A 19,245-nucleotide genomic window follows, 5' to 3' on the forward strand; every position below is an offset into this window, starting at 1 on the left:
TTTGACTCTGTCAATCACCACATTCTTATCGGCAGACTCAACAGCCTTGGTTCTCAAATGACTGCCTCGCCTGGTTCACCAACTACTTAGTTTAGTGTGTCAAATCGGAGGACTTGTTGTCCGGATGGGGGTGACACAGGGTTCAGTTCTCGGGCCGACTCTTTTCTCTGTATACATCAATTATGTCGCTCTTGCTGCTGGTGATTCTCTGATCCACCTCTACGCAGATGACACCATTCTGTATACTTCTGGCCCTTCTTTGGACATTGTTTTAATTAACAAACCTCCAGACAAGCTTCAATGCCATACAACACTCCTTCAGTGGCCTCCAACTGCTCTTAAATGCAAGTAAAGCTAAATGCATGCTCTTCAACCGATCGCTGCCCGCACCCATCCGCCCGTCTAGCATCACTACTCTGGACGGTTCTGACTTAGAATATGTGGACAACTACAAATCTCCAATCCAAAATTCAATCTAGAATCGACTTCCTATTTCGCAACAAAGCATCCTTCTGTCATACTGACAAACGCTGCCATTTACGAAATAGCCTCCAGCACTCTACTCAGCAAATTGGATGTAGTCTATCACAGTGCCATCCGTTTGTCACCAAAGCCCCATATACCACCCACCACTGCGACCTGTATGCCCTCGCTTCATATTCGTTGCCAAACCCACTGGCTCTAGGTCATCTATAAGTCTTTGCTAGGTAAAGCCCTGACTTATCTCAGCTCATTGGTCACCATAGCAGCACCCACCCGTAGCATGCGCTCCAGCAGATATATTTCGCTGATCATTCCCAAAGCCTGCTTTGGCCGCCTTTCCTTCCAGTTCTCTGCTGCCAGTGGCTGGAACGAATTGCAGTCTGCTGGAGTCTATACAGCTGGAGTCTATATCTCCCTCACTAACTTTAAGCATCACTAACTTTGTCTTGCTGCTTTTTGTTCTATGTTGCTCTGTCTGTATGCTACGTCTTGCTTGTCCTATGTTACTCTGTCTGTATGCTATGTCTTGCTTGTCCTATGTTGCTATGTCTTGCTTGTTCTATGTTGCTATTGTCTATATTGTAATTGTTTTTCATAACCTGCCCAGGGACTGCGGTTGAAAATTAGCCGGCTGGCTAAAACCGGCACTTTTACTGAAACGTTGATTAATGTGCACTGTCCCTGTAAAAATAAAAAATAAACTAAAACTAAAACTAAATCAGCTGTCACAGCAGCTTACCGACCATTGCACCTGTACACAGCCCATCTGTAAATAGCCCACCCAACTACCTCATCCCCATATTGTTATACATTTTTTGTTCCTTTGCACCCCAGTATCTCTACTTGCACGTTTATCTTCTGCACATCTATCACTCCAGTGTTAATGGTAAATTGTAATTATTTCACCACTGTGGCCTATTTATTGCCTTACCTCCCTAATCTTACTACATTTGCACACACAGTATATAGATTTTTCTATTGTGTTATTGACTCTACGTTTGTTTATCCCATGTGCAACTCTGTGTTGTTTGTGTCGCACTGCTTTGCTTTATCTTGGCCAGGTCGCAGTTGTAAATGAGAACTTGTTCTCAACTGGCCTACCTGGTTAAATAAAGGTGAAATAAAAACATTACATTATACATTATACAAATAAAAAAGAATAGCAGCAAAGGGAGGACCAATGCCCATGATTTTTGACATGAAATATTCGACGAGCAGGTGTCCACATACTTTTGGTCATGTAGTGTATGTGTGTGTGTGTGTGTGTGTACGCGTGTGTGTGTGTGTGTGTTGTGTCGTTTGCGTGTGTGTGTTATGTGTTTGGGTTTTGTGTGAGAGTGTGAGTGTATTGTTTGTGTGAGTGTGTATATAGTGTGTGTGTGTGTGTTGTGTCGTTTGCGTGTGTGTGTTATGTGTTATGTATTATATGTTTGGGTTTTGTGTGAGTGTGAGTGTATTGTTTGTGCGTGTGTGAGTGTGTATATAGTGTGTGTGTGTGTGTTGTGTCGTTTGCGTGTGTGTGTTATGTGTTATGTATTATATGTTTGGGTTTTGTGTGAGTGTATTGTTTGTGCGTGTGTGAGTGTGTATATAGTGTGTGTGTGTTGTGTCGTTTGCGTGTGTGTGTTATGTGTTATGTATTATATGTTTGGGTTTTGTGTGAGTGTGAGTGTATTGTTTGTGCGTGTGTGAGTGTGTATATAGTGTGCATACAGTGCCTTCAGAAAGTTTTCACACCACTGACTTATTACACATTTTGTTGTGTTACAAGGTGGGATTAAAATAGATTTAATTGTCTTTTTTTGTCAACGATCTACACAAAATACTGTAAATGTAAAAATGTGAACATTTGTAAAATACCAGTATATCTTAATTAGATAATTATTCCACCCCCTGAGTCAATACATGCTAGAATACCCTTTGGCAGTGATTCCAGCTGTGAATAATTCTGTGTAAGTCTCTAAGAGCTTTGCACATCTGGATTGTTAAATATTTGCACATTATAATTTCTTATTATTATTCAAGCTCTGTCTAGTTGGTCGTTGATCATTGTTTGACAGCCATTTTCTAGTCTTGACAGATTTTTGAAGCCGATTTAAGTCATAGCTGTAACTATTCAACTCATTATCGTATTGGTAAGCAATTGGTAAGCAATCTACTGTATATTTGGCCTTGTGTTTATTGTTGTTATCCTGCCGAAAGGTGAATTTGTCTCCCAGTGTCTGTTGGAAAGCAGAATGAAAGAGGTTTTCCTTTAGGATTTTATCTGTGCTTAGCTCTATTCCGTTTATTTTTATCCCAAAAACTCCCAAGTCCTTGCCGATGACAAGCATACCCATAACATGATGCAGCCACCACCATGCTTGAAAATATCAAGAGTGGTACTCAATGATATGTTGTGTTGTATTTGCACCAACATAACGCTTTGTATTTCAAATGAATTAATTCACCTTTAATTCACTTTTTTGCTGTTTTACTTCAGTGCCTTATTGCAAACAGGATGCATGTTGTGGAATATTTTTATTTTGTACAGGCTTCCTTCGTTTCACTTTCATTTAGGTTAGTATTGTGGTGTAACTACAATGTTGATCCATCCTTAGTTTTCTCTTATCACAGCCATTAAACTCTGTAACTGTTTTAAAGTTACCATTGGCCTCACTGGAAAATTCTGGAGCGGTTTCTTTCATCTCAGGCAACTGAGTTATGAATGACACCTGTATCTTTGTAGCGACATTGTGGGGTGCTGTGTATGGTCTGGTGACACACAATCTAAATGTAATCCATTTAAAATCCAGGCTGTAACACAACAACATTTTAAATTCAAGGAGTGTGAATACTTTATGAAGGCACTCTATATAGTCTTGTGAGTGTGCAAAGTGTCATTGGAAGATAGGGTCAACGCAGATAGTCCGGGTAACTATTTAGCAGTCTTATAGCTATTTAGCAGTCTTGTGGCTTGGGGTAAAAGCTGTCTCGGAGCCTGCTGGTCCGTTTGCCGGACTGTAGCAGAGTGAACAGTCTATAGTTTGGGTGGCTTAAGTCTTGGCAATTTTTCGGGACTTTCTCTGACATCGAGGTCCTGGGTGACAGGGAGCTCGGCCCCAGTGATGTATTGGGCTTTCCCCACTACCCTCTGTAGAGCTTGGGGTCAAAGAATTTAGTGTATTTTGATGCAGCAAGTCAAGCTGTTCTCGATGGTGCAGCTATAGAACTTTTTGAGGATCTGATGGCCCATGTCAAATCTTATCAGCCTCCTGAAGGGGACAAGGAGCTGTCATGCCTTCTTCAAGACTGTGTTGGTGTGTGTGGACCATGTTAAGTCCTTAGTGATGTGGACGCCAAGGAACTTGAAGCTCTCGACCTGCTCCACTAAATCCCTGTCGATGTGGATGGGGGCGTGCTCTCCCCTCTTTCTCCTCTAGTCCACAATCAACTCCTTGGTCTTACTGACGTTTGGGGGAGAGGTTGTTGTCCTGGCACCACACTGCCAAGTCTCTGACCTCCTCCCTGTAGGCTGTCTAATCGCCGTTGGTGATCAGAGCTACCACCGTCGTGTCATCAGCAAACTTGATGATGGTGTTGAAGTCATGCATAGCCACGCAGTCGTGGGTGAACAGGGAGTACAGGGACTAAGTACCCGCCCGCATGTTGAGGTTCAGCGTGTCAGAGGTGTTGTTGCCTACAAGACTCCACCCATGGTCCCATGAAGGTTTTTGAGTGCCAAAGTGATGTGGGATTGTGGTGGGATGTAGACAGCTTTGATAATTATGGATGAGAACTCTCTTGGTAGGTAAACATGTCTGCAGCTTATAGTGAGATATTCTGTATGGATAAAGCTCTAGTTTTCCTTCACACTGGAAGCAGCGCAACAGTTGGTGCTTATGAAGAGGCACTCCCCTCCCCTTTGGACTGATCTGAGGCTGATGTTGTCCGATCGTACCACTGAGTTCTATGTTCATAGATTGATCCAGCCAAGTTTCTGAAATGCATATAATATTGCAGTTTTTCAAGTCTCTCTGATAGGAGACTCTTGAATGATCTTATTCTCGAGTGATTGAACATTTTCCAATAAAACGTAGGGAAGTGCCGGTGGATTTTCTCTTCGTCACAGTCTCACCAGGATGCCAGCCCATTTATCGCATATACACCTGCAGCGGTTTGGTAGCCCATGAAACAAAGGAATGAACGTCCGGTGTGAACAAAGGAACAGCTGTGTTGGACTTGAAGTCAGATTAAAAATAGTCTGGGTAGCCATTTGATTAGATGTTCAGGAGTCTTATGGCTTGGGGGTAGAAGCTGTTTAGAAGCCTCTTGGAACTAGACTTGGTGTTCCGGTACCGCTTGCCATGCGGTAGAAGAGAGAACAGTCTATGCCTAGGGTACCTGGAGTCTTTGACAATTTTAGGGCCTTCCTCTGACACCGCCTGGTATAGAGGTCCTGGATGGCAGTCATGAGTGAACAGAGAGTACAGGAGGGGACTGAGCACGCACCCCTGAGGGTGGGTCTAGGGTTTCAGGGATAATGGTGTTGATGCGAGCCATGACCAGCCTTTTCGTGCCACTTCATGGCTACAGACGTAAGTACTACCGGTCGGTAGACATTTAAGCTTTTTGTGCGTATGGAACATTTATGTGATCTTTAATGTCAGCTCATTAAACATGGAACCAACACTTTACGTGTTTATATTTTGTTCAGTATACTTCTGTACAAAAAAAAGAAACAAAAAAAATGTCACTAAATAGCAAGTCAGAACTCTTAAGATGTCGGCCTTCTCCGTCAGTGCCATCTTTTGTACGCTCTACTACACTACTGCACCCACGCTCTAGTACAAAAAGTGGGTTCTAGCAGTGGCTGCTATACTTTGATTTATCTCTAGCCTAGCAAGCTACGTTGCACATTTCAACTCTCTGAGACTTCAAAAACACTGACTAGGGAGCAGTGATTCCTCCAGGGGACAAGAGTGTGTGTCATATCTCTCTTCTTTCCCGAAAGCTAGAAACATCATTTAAACAACATCCCCATCCCCTACAGCGGCTGGTTCCCAAATCCAGCAACAGTGTAGTGCACTCACCGTGATGTGAACCCTGGGCATATACTGCAGGGATAATCGTGTTGTATCTAGACTCTGTTTCTAGATGCTGTAGCAACACTTGCATTTCCCAAGCAGGGAGGGCTGTTTGGGATTTTTGTGGCTCTTTACATAAATCCACAAAATCTCTCCTCAAGTGTGATTACACAGTTGGCATACAGTACAAGGTAAAGCACCAATTTAATTAGGGGACTCAGAGGATGGAAGTACTGGATGAGACAGTACTATAGTAGTACAATATATTTTGTTAAGACTTGATGAAAGATGATATACAGTGCCTTCAGAAAGTATTCATACACCTTGACTTATTCCACATTTTGTTGTGTTACAGCCTGGATAACATTTATTTGTTTTCTCACCCATCCCCACACAATACCCCATAATGACAAAGTGAAAGAAAGTGAAAGAAAGTCTAATTAAATTCAGAAATATCTGGCAACAAACATGGTGGTGGCAGGATCATGCTATGGGGATGTTTTCAGCAAATTAACAGCACAAAATGGATGTGTAATGTAGTTTCTCTCTAATTGTTGAAGAACATGCATGTCAGCTGATACTGTATTAGGCAGGTCTCATCTCCAATGCTCAGTGACTATAGGTGGGTTGGTTGTTTAGCAACAAAACCGACGCTTGCGCAACTATGGGGCAAAACAGACAGGGTTGGCTTAGATTGTTGACAACATGTAAAAGCTATATTTCGTCTCCATTAATACATTTGCACAATACAAATATATTGTTACAGTTGTTGGTTAGCTAGCTAGTGAATTTTAGCCATATTAGCATGGCCATGAAATCAGTCAAAAACACCTCAAAACAAGACATAGTATCAAAATGAAACGAGCCACTTACGATTCCCTACATGGCAGTGTCATTCTTGCTAGCAACCTGGCCATCCAGAATCACAACGCGCTGACTTCTGCACTCACATGGTTTTCGTGACGTTGTCAGCTAACCCGTCTACATGAGCCTCATTATCTAGGCTTCTCCTCTAGCAAGGAAACAAGCATGAATTCACTTACTGTACTTGGACAGTTTAATGACTTTAGCATCTTCAAACCCTCTCCCCCCTTTAGAGAGTTGAGCCCTCTTGAATTAGTGAGCAAGTGTGCATAGCCAAGGCGACGACAGGCTCTCCACGTTTCAACTGAGCCATCTTCATTCGCAGGGCAACTTAATTGAGCTTTTTTCCTTCCAATTTCTATTTCATTTTCCTGGGGAATAGAAACACTGACAAGACATTTCACTGAAATATTTAGCGATGCGTGAAACTCAAATTACATTTCTGTAAGATGTAGTATGTGGATGGCATCTGTTTTCAGTGGTGGAATAAGCTCATTTGGTGTAATATGGTCTTAGTTTGTGGCTTGACGGTTTTTGTTAGGGATATTAAAGGCTGTCCTGCTCCTCTTCCGCAGAGCTTAGCCATGCAGCCGGTTTAAAATGCCCTGCAAACTGATGTGATGAAGGGTGTATATAGTCTCTTGGCCTAGAATAGTGAGGCAGAGCGGGGCCTGAAATAGTCTCAGCTAAACTCTCCAAGGTGCCGTCGACCTTGATTTGAAATACCACTATGTGTGTAAGCAGCAGCAGACAGTCACTTAATACTGACAAACTACCTCCAGGTTATGTAGAGACAGGTTACTCACAGACACAGACAAGTGGAGGGGTTGGGCCAACATAATCAAAACCCGGCGGACAGCGGAGGAAGACAAAATGAGAAAAATGTCAGTGTCAAGGCAATGGTTAGGTGTCTGGGGGACTGGGGGAGGACGATGACAGACACAGAGAGAGGCCAGACATACCAAAATAGCCTGTAGATCTGTCCTCCATCGTCCACACCTCACTCACACTCTCTCTCTCCATCTCTTTCCAACTCTCTCCCCCTCCCCCTCCCCCTCCACCTCTTTCTTTCTTTCTTTCTTTCTTTCTTTCTTTCTTTCTTTCTTTCTTTCTTTCTTTCTTTCTTTCTTTCTTTCTTTCTTTCTTTCCTCCCTCCCTCCCTCCCTCCCTCCCTCCCTCCCTCCCTCCCTCCCTCCCTCCATCTTCTCATCCATCCATCAACCATGGGGGGCTTATGGGATTGTGGGCGTGCGTTGGACCGAGATGATTCCTCTCAATAGCAGCCTTTCATGCTGTTAGTCAACAGCCAACAGTGCCCATGGGAACAGAGGTGTGCAGTGCTCAGAAATCAAGGAGGATCAAGGCACTCTTCATGATATTAAAATGCCTTTATTGCAGTGGCGTGTTGTTCAATAGAACAGATTCTAAAAAGTCGCTGACGTGTTTTGGCGTCATAGCCTTTATCAGTGAGACAGTGATGAAGGATGATGCTCAAATTGTCTCCTCAGACATTTCATATTAATATCCCATAAATATGTATTTTCCCACATACTGTACCCCTCCCTACACACACACATGCATACAGACACGCACACACACCCACCCACCCACGCACGCACGCACGCACGCACGCACGCACACACACACACACACACACACACACACACACACACACACACACACACACACACACACCTCTTAAACCTCTCCCTCTCTCCTCTCCTCTCTCTCTCTCTCTCTCTCTCTCTCTCTCTCTCTCTCTCTCTCTCTCTCTCTCTCTCTCTCTCTCTCTCTCTCTCTCTCTCTCTCTCTCTCTCTCTCTCTCTCTCTCTCTCTCTCTCTCTCCCTCTCTCTCTCTCTCCATCTGCAGGTCAGGACCGCACTGAGACGGGGCTGATTAAGCGTTTCCGTGGTGATGGCGTGCGCTACAAGGCCAAGCTGATCGGGACTGATGACGTGACAGCGGCACGCGGGGACAAGCTGTGCCAGGACTCCATGATGAAGCTCAAGGTATGTCTGTGTGTGTCTGAGGAGAGGGCGGTGGTATTCAGGTGTAGAAGAAGAAGTGAATTCAGCCATCTCTATTGATGCGTCTTTGCAGGAGCCAGATGTAGTTACAAATCCATCTACAGAAGAGAGAATATGGATGGTTTTATTATGTCTCTTCAACCATGCTGGAGACATAGTAGCATTACCATACAGCCAGCAGGCAAAGCCATTTCCTGCTCTGATCTTCTCATATCAGATGTAGTTGCTCCACATGTCCAATAACACAACAGCAGGAGTTTTGTAGATCCATGCTGTGACATTTGAACAGTGACCTGCTTATGACTCCCATATCCAGCAGTCACTGCCAGTTACAGTCAATGTTCTCAGGTCAATACAGGCATTATATTATATAGACAGGCAGAAGAGGGGGACAGAGGGATGGAATAGAGGAGGGGGATGGAGGGATGGAATAGAAGAGGGAGATGGAGGGATGGAATAGAAGAGGGGGACAGAGGGATGAAATAGAAGAGGGGGATAGAGGGATGGAATAGAAGAGGGGGATGGAGGGATGGAATAGAAGAGGAGGATAGAGGGATGGAATAGAAGAGGGAGATAGAGGGATGGAATAGAGGGGGGCGATGGAGGGATGAAATAGAAGAGGGAGATATAGGGATGATATAGAGGAGGGCGACGGAGGGATGAAATAGAAGAGGGGGTGGAGGGATGGAATAGAAGAGGGAGATATAGGGATGATATAGAGGAGGGCGACGGAGGGATGAAATAGAAGAGGGGGTGGAGGGATGGAATAGAGGAGGGCAATGGAGGGATGAAATAGAGGAGGGGGTGGAGGTATAGAATAGAGGAGGGCGATGGAGGGATGAAAAAGAAGAGGGGGTGGAGGGATGGAATAGAGGAGGGCAATGGAGGGATGAAAAAGAAGAGGGTGATGGAGGGATGAAATATAGGAGGGTAATGGAGGGATGGAATAGAGGAGGGGGATGGAGGGGTGAAATGGAGGAGGGGGATGGAGGGATGAAATATAGGAGGGTAATGGAGGGATGGAATAGAGGAGGGGGATGGAGGGATGAAATATAGGAGGGTAATGGAGGGATGGAATAGAGGAGGGGGATGGAGGGATGAAATGGAGGAGGGGGATGGAGGGATGAAATATAGGAGGGGGATGGAGGGATGAAATAGAGGAGGGGGTGGAGGTATAGAATAGAGGAGGGCGATGGAGGGATGGAATAGAGGAGGGGGATGGAGGGATGAAATGGAGGAGGGGGATGGAGGGATGAAATATAGGAGCTGGATGGAGGGATGAAATAGAGGAGGGGGTGGAGGTATAGAATAGAGGAGGGCGATGGAGGGATGAAAAAGAAGAGGGGGTGGAGGGATGGAATAGAGGAGGGTAATGGAGGGATGGAATAGAGGAGGGGGATGGAGGGATGAAATGGAGGAGGGGATGGAGGGATGAAATATAGGAGGGTAATGGAGGGATGGAATAGAGGAGGGGGATGGAGGGATGAAATGGAGGAGGGGGATGGAGGGATGAAATATAGGAGGGTAATGGAGGGATGGAATAGAGGAGGGGGATGGAGGGATGAAATGGAGGAGGGGGATGGAGGGATGAAATATAGGAGGGTAATGGAGGGATGGAGTGGAGGAGGGGGATGGAGGGATGAAATGGAGGAGGGGGATGGAGGGATGAAATATAGGAGGGTAATGGAGGGATGGAATAGAGGAGGGGGATGGAGGGATGAAATGGAGGAGGGGGATGGAGGGATGAAATATAGGAGGGTAATGGAGGGATGGAATAGAGGAGGGGGATGGAGGGATGAAATGGAGGAGGGGGATGGAGGGATGAAATATAGGAGCTGGATGGAGGGATGGAATAGAGGAGGGGAATCTATTGAGCTGCCTCTATAAGATTGAGCACTTAATCCACCAAATGGAGAAGTCGATTGTGGATTGACGACAGCCGTAGACACCTCTCTCTCCTCTATTCAGCCGATCGCTCTTTGTTTCCCACTCTGGAGAACAAACAGAGGGTTGATGGTTTCCAAGTTTATGTATTAATTGATGAAGCTCAGATCTGGAGAGGGGGATATAGGGATATGTACTGGTTGTGTATGGGGTCGCTCACTCAACCCTCCTCAACGTGACTGGGGTTCCAGGGTTGTCAGACGTGTTCAGCATTCACGATGATGTTCTGTCCTCTTTTCTCTTTTCACACAGCTTATTTACATGAAAGACATGTCAGGCTTGCGTTAGTGAGGGAGGGTCGTGCCTCCATTTGAGTCTGAGAAACATGCTGGAAATGTTAATTGTTTTTGTTGAAAGAAAAAGGAGCTGAGATCCATGGGAAAATCTACTTTAAAGGCTCCATGGTTCTTCAGGCAGCAAGACGTGACAGAAGTGTCCCGGCGAGGTGAAGGTTAGGCTACGGTCGGTCAGCAGAAAACATTCAGTCAGAGAAACTTCAAGTTGCTACATGAAAGTTTGGCAGCTTGTGTCACAAGGTGCAGGCAGCAGAACCCTACTTAATAAATCAGCCTCTTAAAAGCTCAACAAAGACTCAGTGGTGAAAAAGAGTAACTGTGTTGAGAGAATGAAAGTTCAAAAAGAGCAACATTGAAGAGCCTTCTGTCGTATTGCACCTCATATAACAGCTGTCACCCTCTTCCTCCCCTCTCCTCCTCCTCCCCCGTCATACTTACCTGAGTCGTGAGTCGATGGCACACTGCTGTCTTTCACGCTGAGAGTATTTCCCCTCATCTCCCTGTGTCTCTTCCTCTCCTCCAGGGAATGGCTTCGTCAGCACGCTCCAAAGGAGAGCACAAGCAGAGAGTCTTCCTCACCATCTCCTTCGGGGGGATCAAGATTTACGACGAGAGATCAGGGGTGAGTGAGTGATGAGGCTCCACAGTGCAGCTGCGCAGACATGTCTCTCCCCAGCTGCTGTGAGCCTTATAGGACATCCAGAGGGCAGAGGCTAATACAAGTTTCATCACAGTCATGCAGAAGAAAGGCAGCCATCTTGTGTGCCTACCTGGCATATGGTGCAGTTGACATGACAGGGAATACAACAGAAGCAGTCTAGGCGTGCTGTATGGTGGCTAATGTCTGGTGATAAAGACCTGTCTACTGTAATGACAGTGTGTATATGAGGGATGTGATGTTGTCCCCTTCCCCCTCCTCCCCTCCATGCTATGAGACAATCTGCCTCCCCCCTCCATTTCATTCCCTCCCACCCTCCTCTCTCAGGGCCCAGAGGCCTGCTGTTCCATTGCAGGATGATAGAGGGGTTCCTCCTTCCCCCAACCCACCATCCTGAGGCTGCTCATCACCGCTATCCGCTAGGTTAATTAGCCCACAGTTCCAACTCTAATCATCATCACTGCTAACTGCTAGTCTAACTGCCCCATAGCTCCACCTCAACTGTCATTAAAGGGGGAAAAATATCATGAATTACTCTATACAATAAATGGTACTGTATAGACCCGCTCCTCATCGTTTGATATTTGATGATTTTTGTTGGATAGTGGTGCCACCTGTCAATTGCCGCCAACCCTGTCATTTATCAACAACAGCTATATAATAACCCTCATTGCCCCATTGTGTGTGTGTGTGTGTGTGTGTGTGTGTGTGTGTGTGTGTGTGTGTGTGTGTGTGTGTGTGTGTGTGTGTGTGTGTGTGTGTGTGTGTGTACAGTGTGTGTGTGTACAGTGTGTGTGTGTACAGTGTGTACAGTGTGTACAGTGTGTACAGTGTGTGTGTGTACAGTGTGTGTACAGTGTGTGTGTGTACAGTGTGTGTGTGTACAGTGTGTGTACAGTGTGTGTGTGTACAGTGTGTGTACAGTGTGTGTACAGTGTGTGTGTGTACAGTGTGTGTACAGTGTGTGTGTGTGTGTGTGTGTGTGTGTGTGTGTGTGTGTGTGTGTGTGTGTACAGTGTGTGTACAGTGTGTGTACAGTGTGTGTGTGTACAGTGTGTGTGTGTACAGTGTGTGTACAGTGTGTGTGTGTACAGTGTGTGTACAGTGTGTGTGTGTACAGTGTGTGTACAGTGTGTGTGTGTACAGTGTGTGTGTGTACAGTGTGTGTACAGTGTGTGTGTGTACAGTGTGTGTGTGTACAGTGTGTGTACAGTGTGTGTGCATGTGTATGTCCTATCCCTAACCCTCATCACCGCTGGCTTCTCTGTCATTTTGTTTGTGAATCATTGTTCCCCCAATGCTCTTTCATTTTATAAACAGATTACCCCAACACCACTTCATTTCCCCAACAATCATTATGGTAAAATATGGGGCTTATTCAGCAGGATGCAGCGTTGCAGAACATTCACGTAGAAATGTGTAATGTAGCAATGTACTGTCATCTAGACTATAGAACAGTGTCAGCTCTAGTACGATTAAATTCTCTGTTATCATTACACTCCACTGAAGAAACCCTAGGTCATTTCTTAGTAGCTCCTCCCTATTGCTCGAAGCTTATCAATGCTATTAGTGGAGCAGCAGGTGGGAGTAGATGAGTGACAGCCTAACTACTGTGTGTGTGTGTGTGTGTCTCCATGCACATTCCTGAATACACACTACCGGTCAAAAGTTTTAGAACACCTATTCATTCAATGTTTTTTCTTTATTTTTACTATTTTCTACAAATGGACAAATTTCCACCAGTCTAATGTCCATTGCTCGTGTTTCTTGGCCCAAGCAAGTCTCTTCTTCTTATTGGTGTCCTTTAGTAGTGGTTTCTTTGCAATAATTTGACCATGAAGGACTGATTCACGCAGTCTCCTCTGAACCGTTGATGTTGAGATGTGTCTGTTACTTGAACTCTGAAGCATTTATTTGGGCTGCAATTTCTGAGGCTGGTAACTAATGAACTTCTCTACAGCAGAGGTAACTCTGGGTTTTCCTTTCCTGTGGTGGTCCTCATGAGAGCCAGTTTCATTATAGCGCTTAATGGTTTTTGCTACTGCACTTAAAGAAACTTTCAAAGTTTTAGACATTTTCCAGATTGACTGACCTTCATGTCTTAAAGTAATGATGGATTGTTGTTTCTCTTTGCTTATTTGAGCTGTTCTTGCCATAATATGGACTTGGTCTTTTACCAAATAGGGCTATCTTCTGTATACCACCCCTACCTTGTCACAACACAACTGATTGCCTCAAATTAACTATTAACAAGGCAAACCTGTTAATTGAAATACATTCCAGGTGACTACCTGATGCTGGTTGAGAGAATTCCAAGAGTGTGCAAAGCTGTTATCAAGGCAAAGGTTGGCTAATTTGAAGAATCTCAAATATAAAATATATTTTGATTTGTTAAAGACTGTTTTGGTTACTACATATGTGTTATTTCATAGTTTTGATGTCTTCACTATTATTCTACAATATAGAAAATCTAAAAAAGAAAGAAAAACCCTTGAATGAGTAGGTGTTGTAAAACTTTTGACCGGTAGTGTGTGTGTTAGTGTTAGTTGTACTGTTCAGCGCTGCCCTGCGGGTGTACCATGCTCTGTTGACAATGCATATTTTGGCATATTGCACAATACAACAACAACTTCCCCCCAGGCTAGAAAGATCTTCAAAATAAGTTACAATGGGTTGTGTGTGTGGAGTCTGATCTGCACACACACACACACATCCTGATCTGCTGTTATCCATGCAGTAAATGTGCTGTGTCTGCTATTCCAACTGTGAGAGTTGGAAATGAGGAAAGAAAGGGAACAATGGTAAATGTGTCAGTCATCCCTGTCAACAGTAAGACAAAGAGAGAATATTCATTTCCAGCTGCCTTCCTTTCTTCCCTGCTGCGGTGTATCTGGAGCACCGCGTTGCCATAGTATTAGAATTAGCAAAGAGCTGCAGCCTACTTATCCTGAACTCCCAGTTCACTCCCTCATTTTGGAACAAAGAATTCTTTCAAGAATGGATGAAATTCATAGAAATGCATTGAGTAGTGCCAAGAGTTCTCTTAGGCAGGTCACATGGGTATAACTAAACTATAAAATCAGGACATTGGCCCTACAGTATCCTACATGTGTCTCCAAACCCCCTCCATTTAGTTTTGGTTCATTTCCTGCTTCGGATCTGCCACTTCCTTCTGTTTCAAAGGTCTCCTACATTATTTCGTACTCAAAATGTATGTAATTTCCTCTGTGTGTGTTTTCAGGTTCTGCTGCATCACCACTCAGTGCATGAGATCTCCTATATCGCCAAGGATACCCGGGATCACCGGGCCTTTGGCTACGTCTGTGGGAAGGAGGGACACCACAGGTTTGTGGCCATCAAGTCTGGCCAGTCGGTGAGTACAGGACCTGAGTTCCTTACCTACTGTCACGTTCGTAATAAGGACGGGACCAAGGTGCAGCGTGTGTTGAGTTCCACATCTTTTAATAAAGCGAAACTTCCAAACAAAACAATAAACCAGCAACGAAATGTAACATATAAGTGGTGCAACTAGCACAAACACAAAACAATATCCCACAAACACAAAACAATATCCCACAAACACAAAACAATATCCCACAAACACAAAACAATATCCCACAAACACAAAACAATATCCCACAAACACAAAACAATATCCCACAAACACAAAACAATATCCCACAAACACAAAACAATATCCCACAAACACAGGAGGGCAAAATGGCTACCTTTTAATATGATCCTCAATTAGAGGCAACCATTACCAGCTGCCTCTAATTGGGAACCATACAAAACACCAACATAGAAATATAGAAGTAGAACACCCCCTAGTCACGCCCTGACCTACTAGACCATAGAGAACAAGGGGCTCTCTATGGTCAGGGAGTGACAGTACCCCCCCCAAAAGTGTGGACTCCGGCCTCAAAACCTGAAGCCAAATGGGGAGGGTAGGGGGGTTGACTAGTGTCGGTGGCGGCTCCGGTGCAGGTCGTAGCACCCACCCAGACCCCAGATCCGGCCATGGAGCTGGGCTGGACGCCGTGCCTGGACTGGGCACCGGCGCAGAGGAAGGCTCCAGCCATGGACTGGAAGCTCCGGGCCGATGACCGTCACAGAAGGCTCCGGACCATTGACCTTCGCCGGAGGTTCCGGGCCGTTGACCGTCGCCGGAGGATCCGGGCCGTTGACCGTCGCCGGAGATTCCGGACCGTTGACAATCGCCGGAGGTTCCGGACCGTTGACAATCGCCGGAGGTTCCGGACCGTTGACAATCGCCGGAGGTTCCGGACCGTTGACCTTCGCCGGAAGCTCCGGACCGTGGACCGTCGCCGGAAGCTCTGGACTGTGAATGCGCACGGGAGGCCTAGTGCTGTAGCCGGTACAGGTGGCACCGGACTGTTGACACGCACTTCAGGGCGTGTGCGGGGAGCTGGCACAGGACGTACCGGACTGGGGAGGCGCACTGGAGGCCAGATGCGTGAAAGACTGGTGTCACGCTCTTCAGCACGCCTGCGCTGCAGCATTCTCATCGTTACCACCTCTCTCCAGTATCTTTCATCGAGCTCCTCCACCGACTCCCAAACAGGCTCTGGCACTCTCCGCTGCTCGACCGCCAGCTCCATGTGCCTCCTCCCAAACAAAACGTGGTTTCTGTGGCTGCGGTCCCCAGCGTCGTCACTGTCCTTCCATCTTCCTTGGTGTCTCTTTCCGAGGAAGGGTCTCACATCCTCCCATGATTTCTTCCCAGGTCCAAAACTCCTTTACCTCCGTCACACGCTGCTTGGTCCTTGCTTGGTGGGATATTCTGTCACGTTCGTAATAAGGACAGGACCAAGGTGCAGCGTGTGTTGAGTTCCACATCTTTTAATAAAGCGAAACTTCCAAACAAAACAATAAACCAGCAACGAAATGTAACATAAGTGGTGCAACTAGCACAAACACAAAACAATATCCCACAAACACAGGTGGGAAAAATGGCTACCTTTTTAATATGATCCTCAATTAGAGGCAACCATTACCAGCTGCCTCTAATTGGGAACCATTCAAAACACCAACATAGAAATATGACCTACTACACCATAGAGAACCAACCTACCCTTGTTGTAGTGACTCAACTCAAGTACCAGGAATGAGGTGTACAGTGGTATTAGTTAGGAATAACATTACAGCCCAAGTTAACACATTTAGAATACAATACTAACAGGGACTGACCATAGAACAATTCTGGCAAATGCCAAAGCCAAAAAGAGTTGACCTGCCAGTCCGTCTGCAAATCTGTGGGTCAAAACCACCAGAAATATGCAATAAATATGCAATAAAACTGAATGTTATCAAAAACAAAACAGCTGATTATAAAACTTTTAAAAACACTTACAAACAATTAAATATGTACGTATTGACAGGAGCTCTCTGCTTAGGCTGCTAATAGGGTGCCGTGTGACCAGTGTAACAAATGTGATCTTTGCTCTCTCCTGCGTTGTGTAATAAAGAAAAAGCCAGCCAATGGTCCCAAATGATAATGTATACCGTATATAAATAGATAACACATTAGATTTGCAGGGCTCAGTGCTCTTGATGGCTGTAGATAGTGTAACGATTGTAGTTGGTGGAAGAAGGTGAGGACCAAGGTGCAGCGTGCCCTGAACCAGACCCGGCCAAAAACAAAGAAATACAAAAACATAGAAAAAATAATGTAGAATGCCCACCCTAGTCACACCCTGGCCTAACCAAAATAGAGAATAAAAAGCCTCTCTATGGCCAGGGCGTGACAGATAGCTGCAGATAACAACAACTCCGTATTGGCAGGGCACTAATATGATCCGTGTACGGTTCGTTCAGTCAATATCTGACCTTAAACAACTAAGACGGATTTAGACTGCATGAATAAATTATTCTTATGTCACATGTCAGTTGGGAACCAGTTCATAATAGCAATAAGGCTTTGTGGTATAATTTTGTGGTATATTCTGCTTCACGTTGTTCTCTCACACACTCTCTCTCTCTCTCTCTCGCTCTTTCTCTCTCTCTCTGTGTCGCTCTTTCTCCCTCTCTCGCTCTCTCTCTCTCTCACTCCCTCCCTTTCTCTCTCTCTTTCTCTCTCTACCCCTCCCTTCTCACCCCCCCCTCTCTCTCCCTCCCCTACTCTCTCTCTCTTTCTCTCTCTCTGCCTGCTTCCCTCCCAGGCGGAGCCACTGATCATTGACCTGCGTGACCTCTTCACGCTCATCTACGACATCAAGCAGCGAGAGGAGATGGAGAAGAAGTCCCAGAAGGACAAGCAGTGTGAGCAGGCCGTCTACCAGGTAAACAACACAACTGTTACCATAGCAGTTATGCATCACAATAACACGCCGATTTGAGTGTACCCATGAGTGTAGTCTACCAGGGAAATTGCTGTGGACAATACTGTCAAGGCTTTGTCTGTTCTAGTGATTCTAATTCTGTGACCAGAGAACACTTCCTGTTCTTTCACTGTTCAATAGAGCTCTCTTCAACCTTCAACCACTCCACTGTGAGATTCCACTGCATACACTATAAATGAGGATTATTCACAGAAACAACTGAATGTGAATGCTTTCAGCTTTGGCTGTATATGCAGACTGCAATAGTTTACTTGCTATACTATACATATGTGTTATACTGAAACAGGACTCCATGCAGCAGAAGAGCCCTGTCAATGTAAAAGGCCTAATGTAATGAATACCTGTGTCTACAATGGAATGAATTATTATGTAGGAAATATTACTGAACTGTACAGTAACTTAGACAAAAGTGTATATTCCCCCTGAGCCTAGCAATTCATTGCTGTCCTATCTAATGGACATTTGTATTTGCTCTGTATTTCTAAAGACATACATGCCACTGTGTGAGGTCCTGTTGTCGCTTTGAGAGGACATGCTGTGCTTTTCTATGACATCATATGTGTGGTGGTGTCACCTTGATATTTCTTTCTGGTTCTTCAACATTAAAAATGACACAATTAGTTTTATATTCAGATTGTTTCTAATGGGTAAATATCTCAGGAATAGTTTTCAAAGCAGTGTAATATATTTATTTTATGTAAAATAAGAGCTAAATAAGAGCTTGTTAATGAATGTTCTCTGCAGTTGACATCAGGATGCGCTAACTATGTTTTTTTACCTACTGTCCCCATTTACTGTAATGTTAAACGTATCATATTACTATCAGCCATTTACTGTAATGTTAAATGTATCATATTACTATTGTAGCTCCCTTCAGTAACCACGAGCACAACCGTTCCTTGATTTTAACTGGCGGCTTTATTCTGTAGTTTTAGTCAGAATTATCACCTTCCGTGAGAACTATAAAGTACATGAAAAATACAGTTAGGCACACTCTTACAACCTTATCTTACGAGTGACTAATTAGCTTGGTATAACTCTGAAGTGCTTACATACATAACAGTTTAACCGGCGTTATAACGGGTTCAGATTAAACACATGAATAAAGGAACAAATACCTCATTGGCTGCTTATTACAGAAGGGAGGAAATCAAACTTCACACTTATTATTCCTGGCATGAATTCACACTTCATCCTAACATACACTCTTCAACCTTTATGAACTACACCCGATGACATGAAAACTTAGCTAACGCAGCGCAGGATTGCCTCCCTCCAAAAGTGTGTTGCTACAATAAGGATCCCCGATACAACAGTATTAGCTACGTAGTTCCGCTTGTATTATCATTTCCCCCGCACAGCGGACACATAAACAATTCAAACAAAAGACAACGACATAACCTGTAAGTCTAACGGTCAGTTACAACTATCAACCATTTACTGTAATGTTAAATGTATCATATTACTATCAACCATTTACTGTAATGTTAAACATATCATATTACTATCAACCATTTACTGTAATGTTAAACGTATCATATTAC

At 44.6% G+C, this 19,245-nt stretch overlaps 1 protein-coding gene across 3 annotated transcripts in view; it reads left to right on the forward strand.

Annotated features, from left to right (window-relative positions):
* The window catches only part of LOC118375104 (disabled homolog 1-like), a 48,480-nt gene that overhangs the window by 11,020 nt on the left and 18,215 nt on the right, over positions 1–19,245 (forward strand). For all 3 annotated transcript variants that reach the window (XM_052476691.1, XM_052476692.1, XM_052476693.1), the window contains exons 2-5: positions 8,284–8,423; positions 11,205–11,303; positions 14,581–14,712; positions 17,522–17,641. In XM_052476691.1, coding sequence (XP_052332651.1) covers positions 8,284–8,423; positions 11,205–11,303; positions 14,581–14,712; positions 17,522–17,641 — 491 coding nt within the window. The remainder of the gene's footprint in view (positions 1–8,283; positions 8,424–11,204; positions 11,304–14,580; positions 14,713–17,521; positions 17,642–19,245) is intronic.

The sequence above is a fragment of the Oncorhynchus keta genome, chromosome 23, assembly GCF_023373465.1.
Source record: "Oncorhynchus keta strain PuntledgeMale-10-30-2019 chromosome 23, Oket_V2, whole genome shotgun sequence".
Classification (NCBI taxonomy): domain Eukaryota; kingdom Metazoa; phylum Chordata; class Actinopteri; order Salmoniformes; family Salmonidae; genus Oncorhynchus; species Oncorhynchus keta.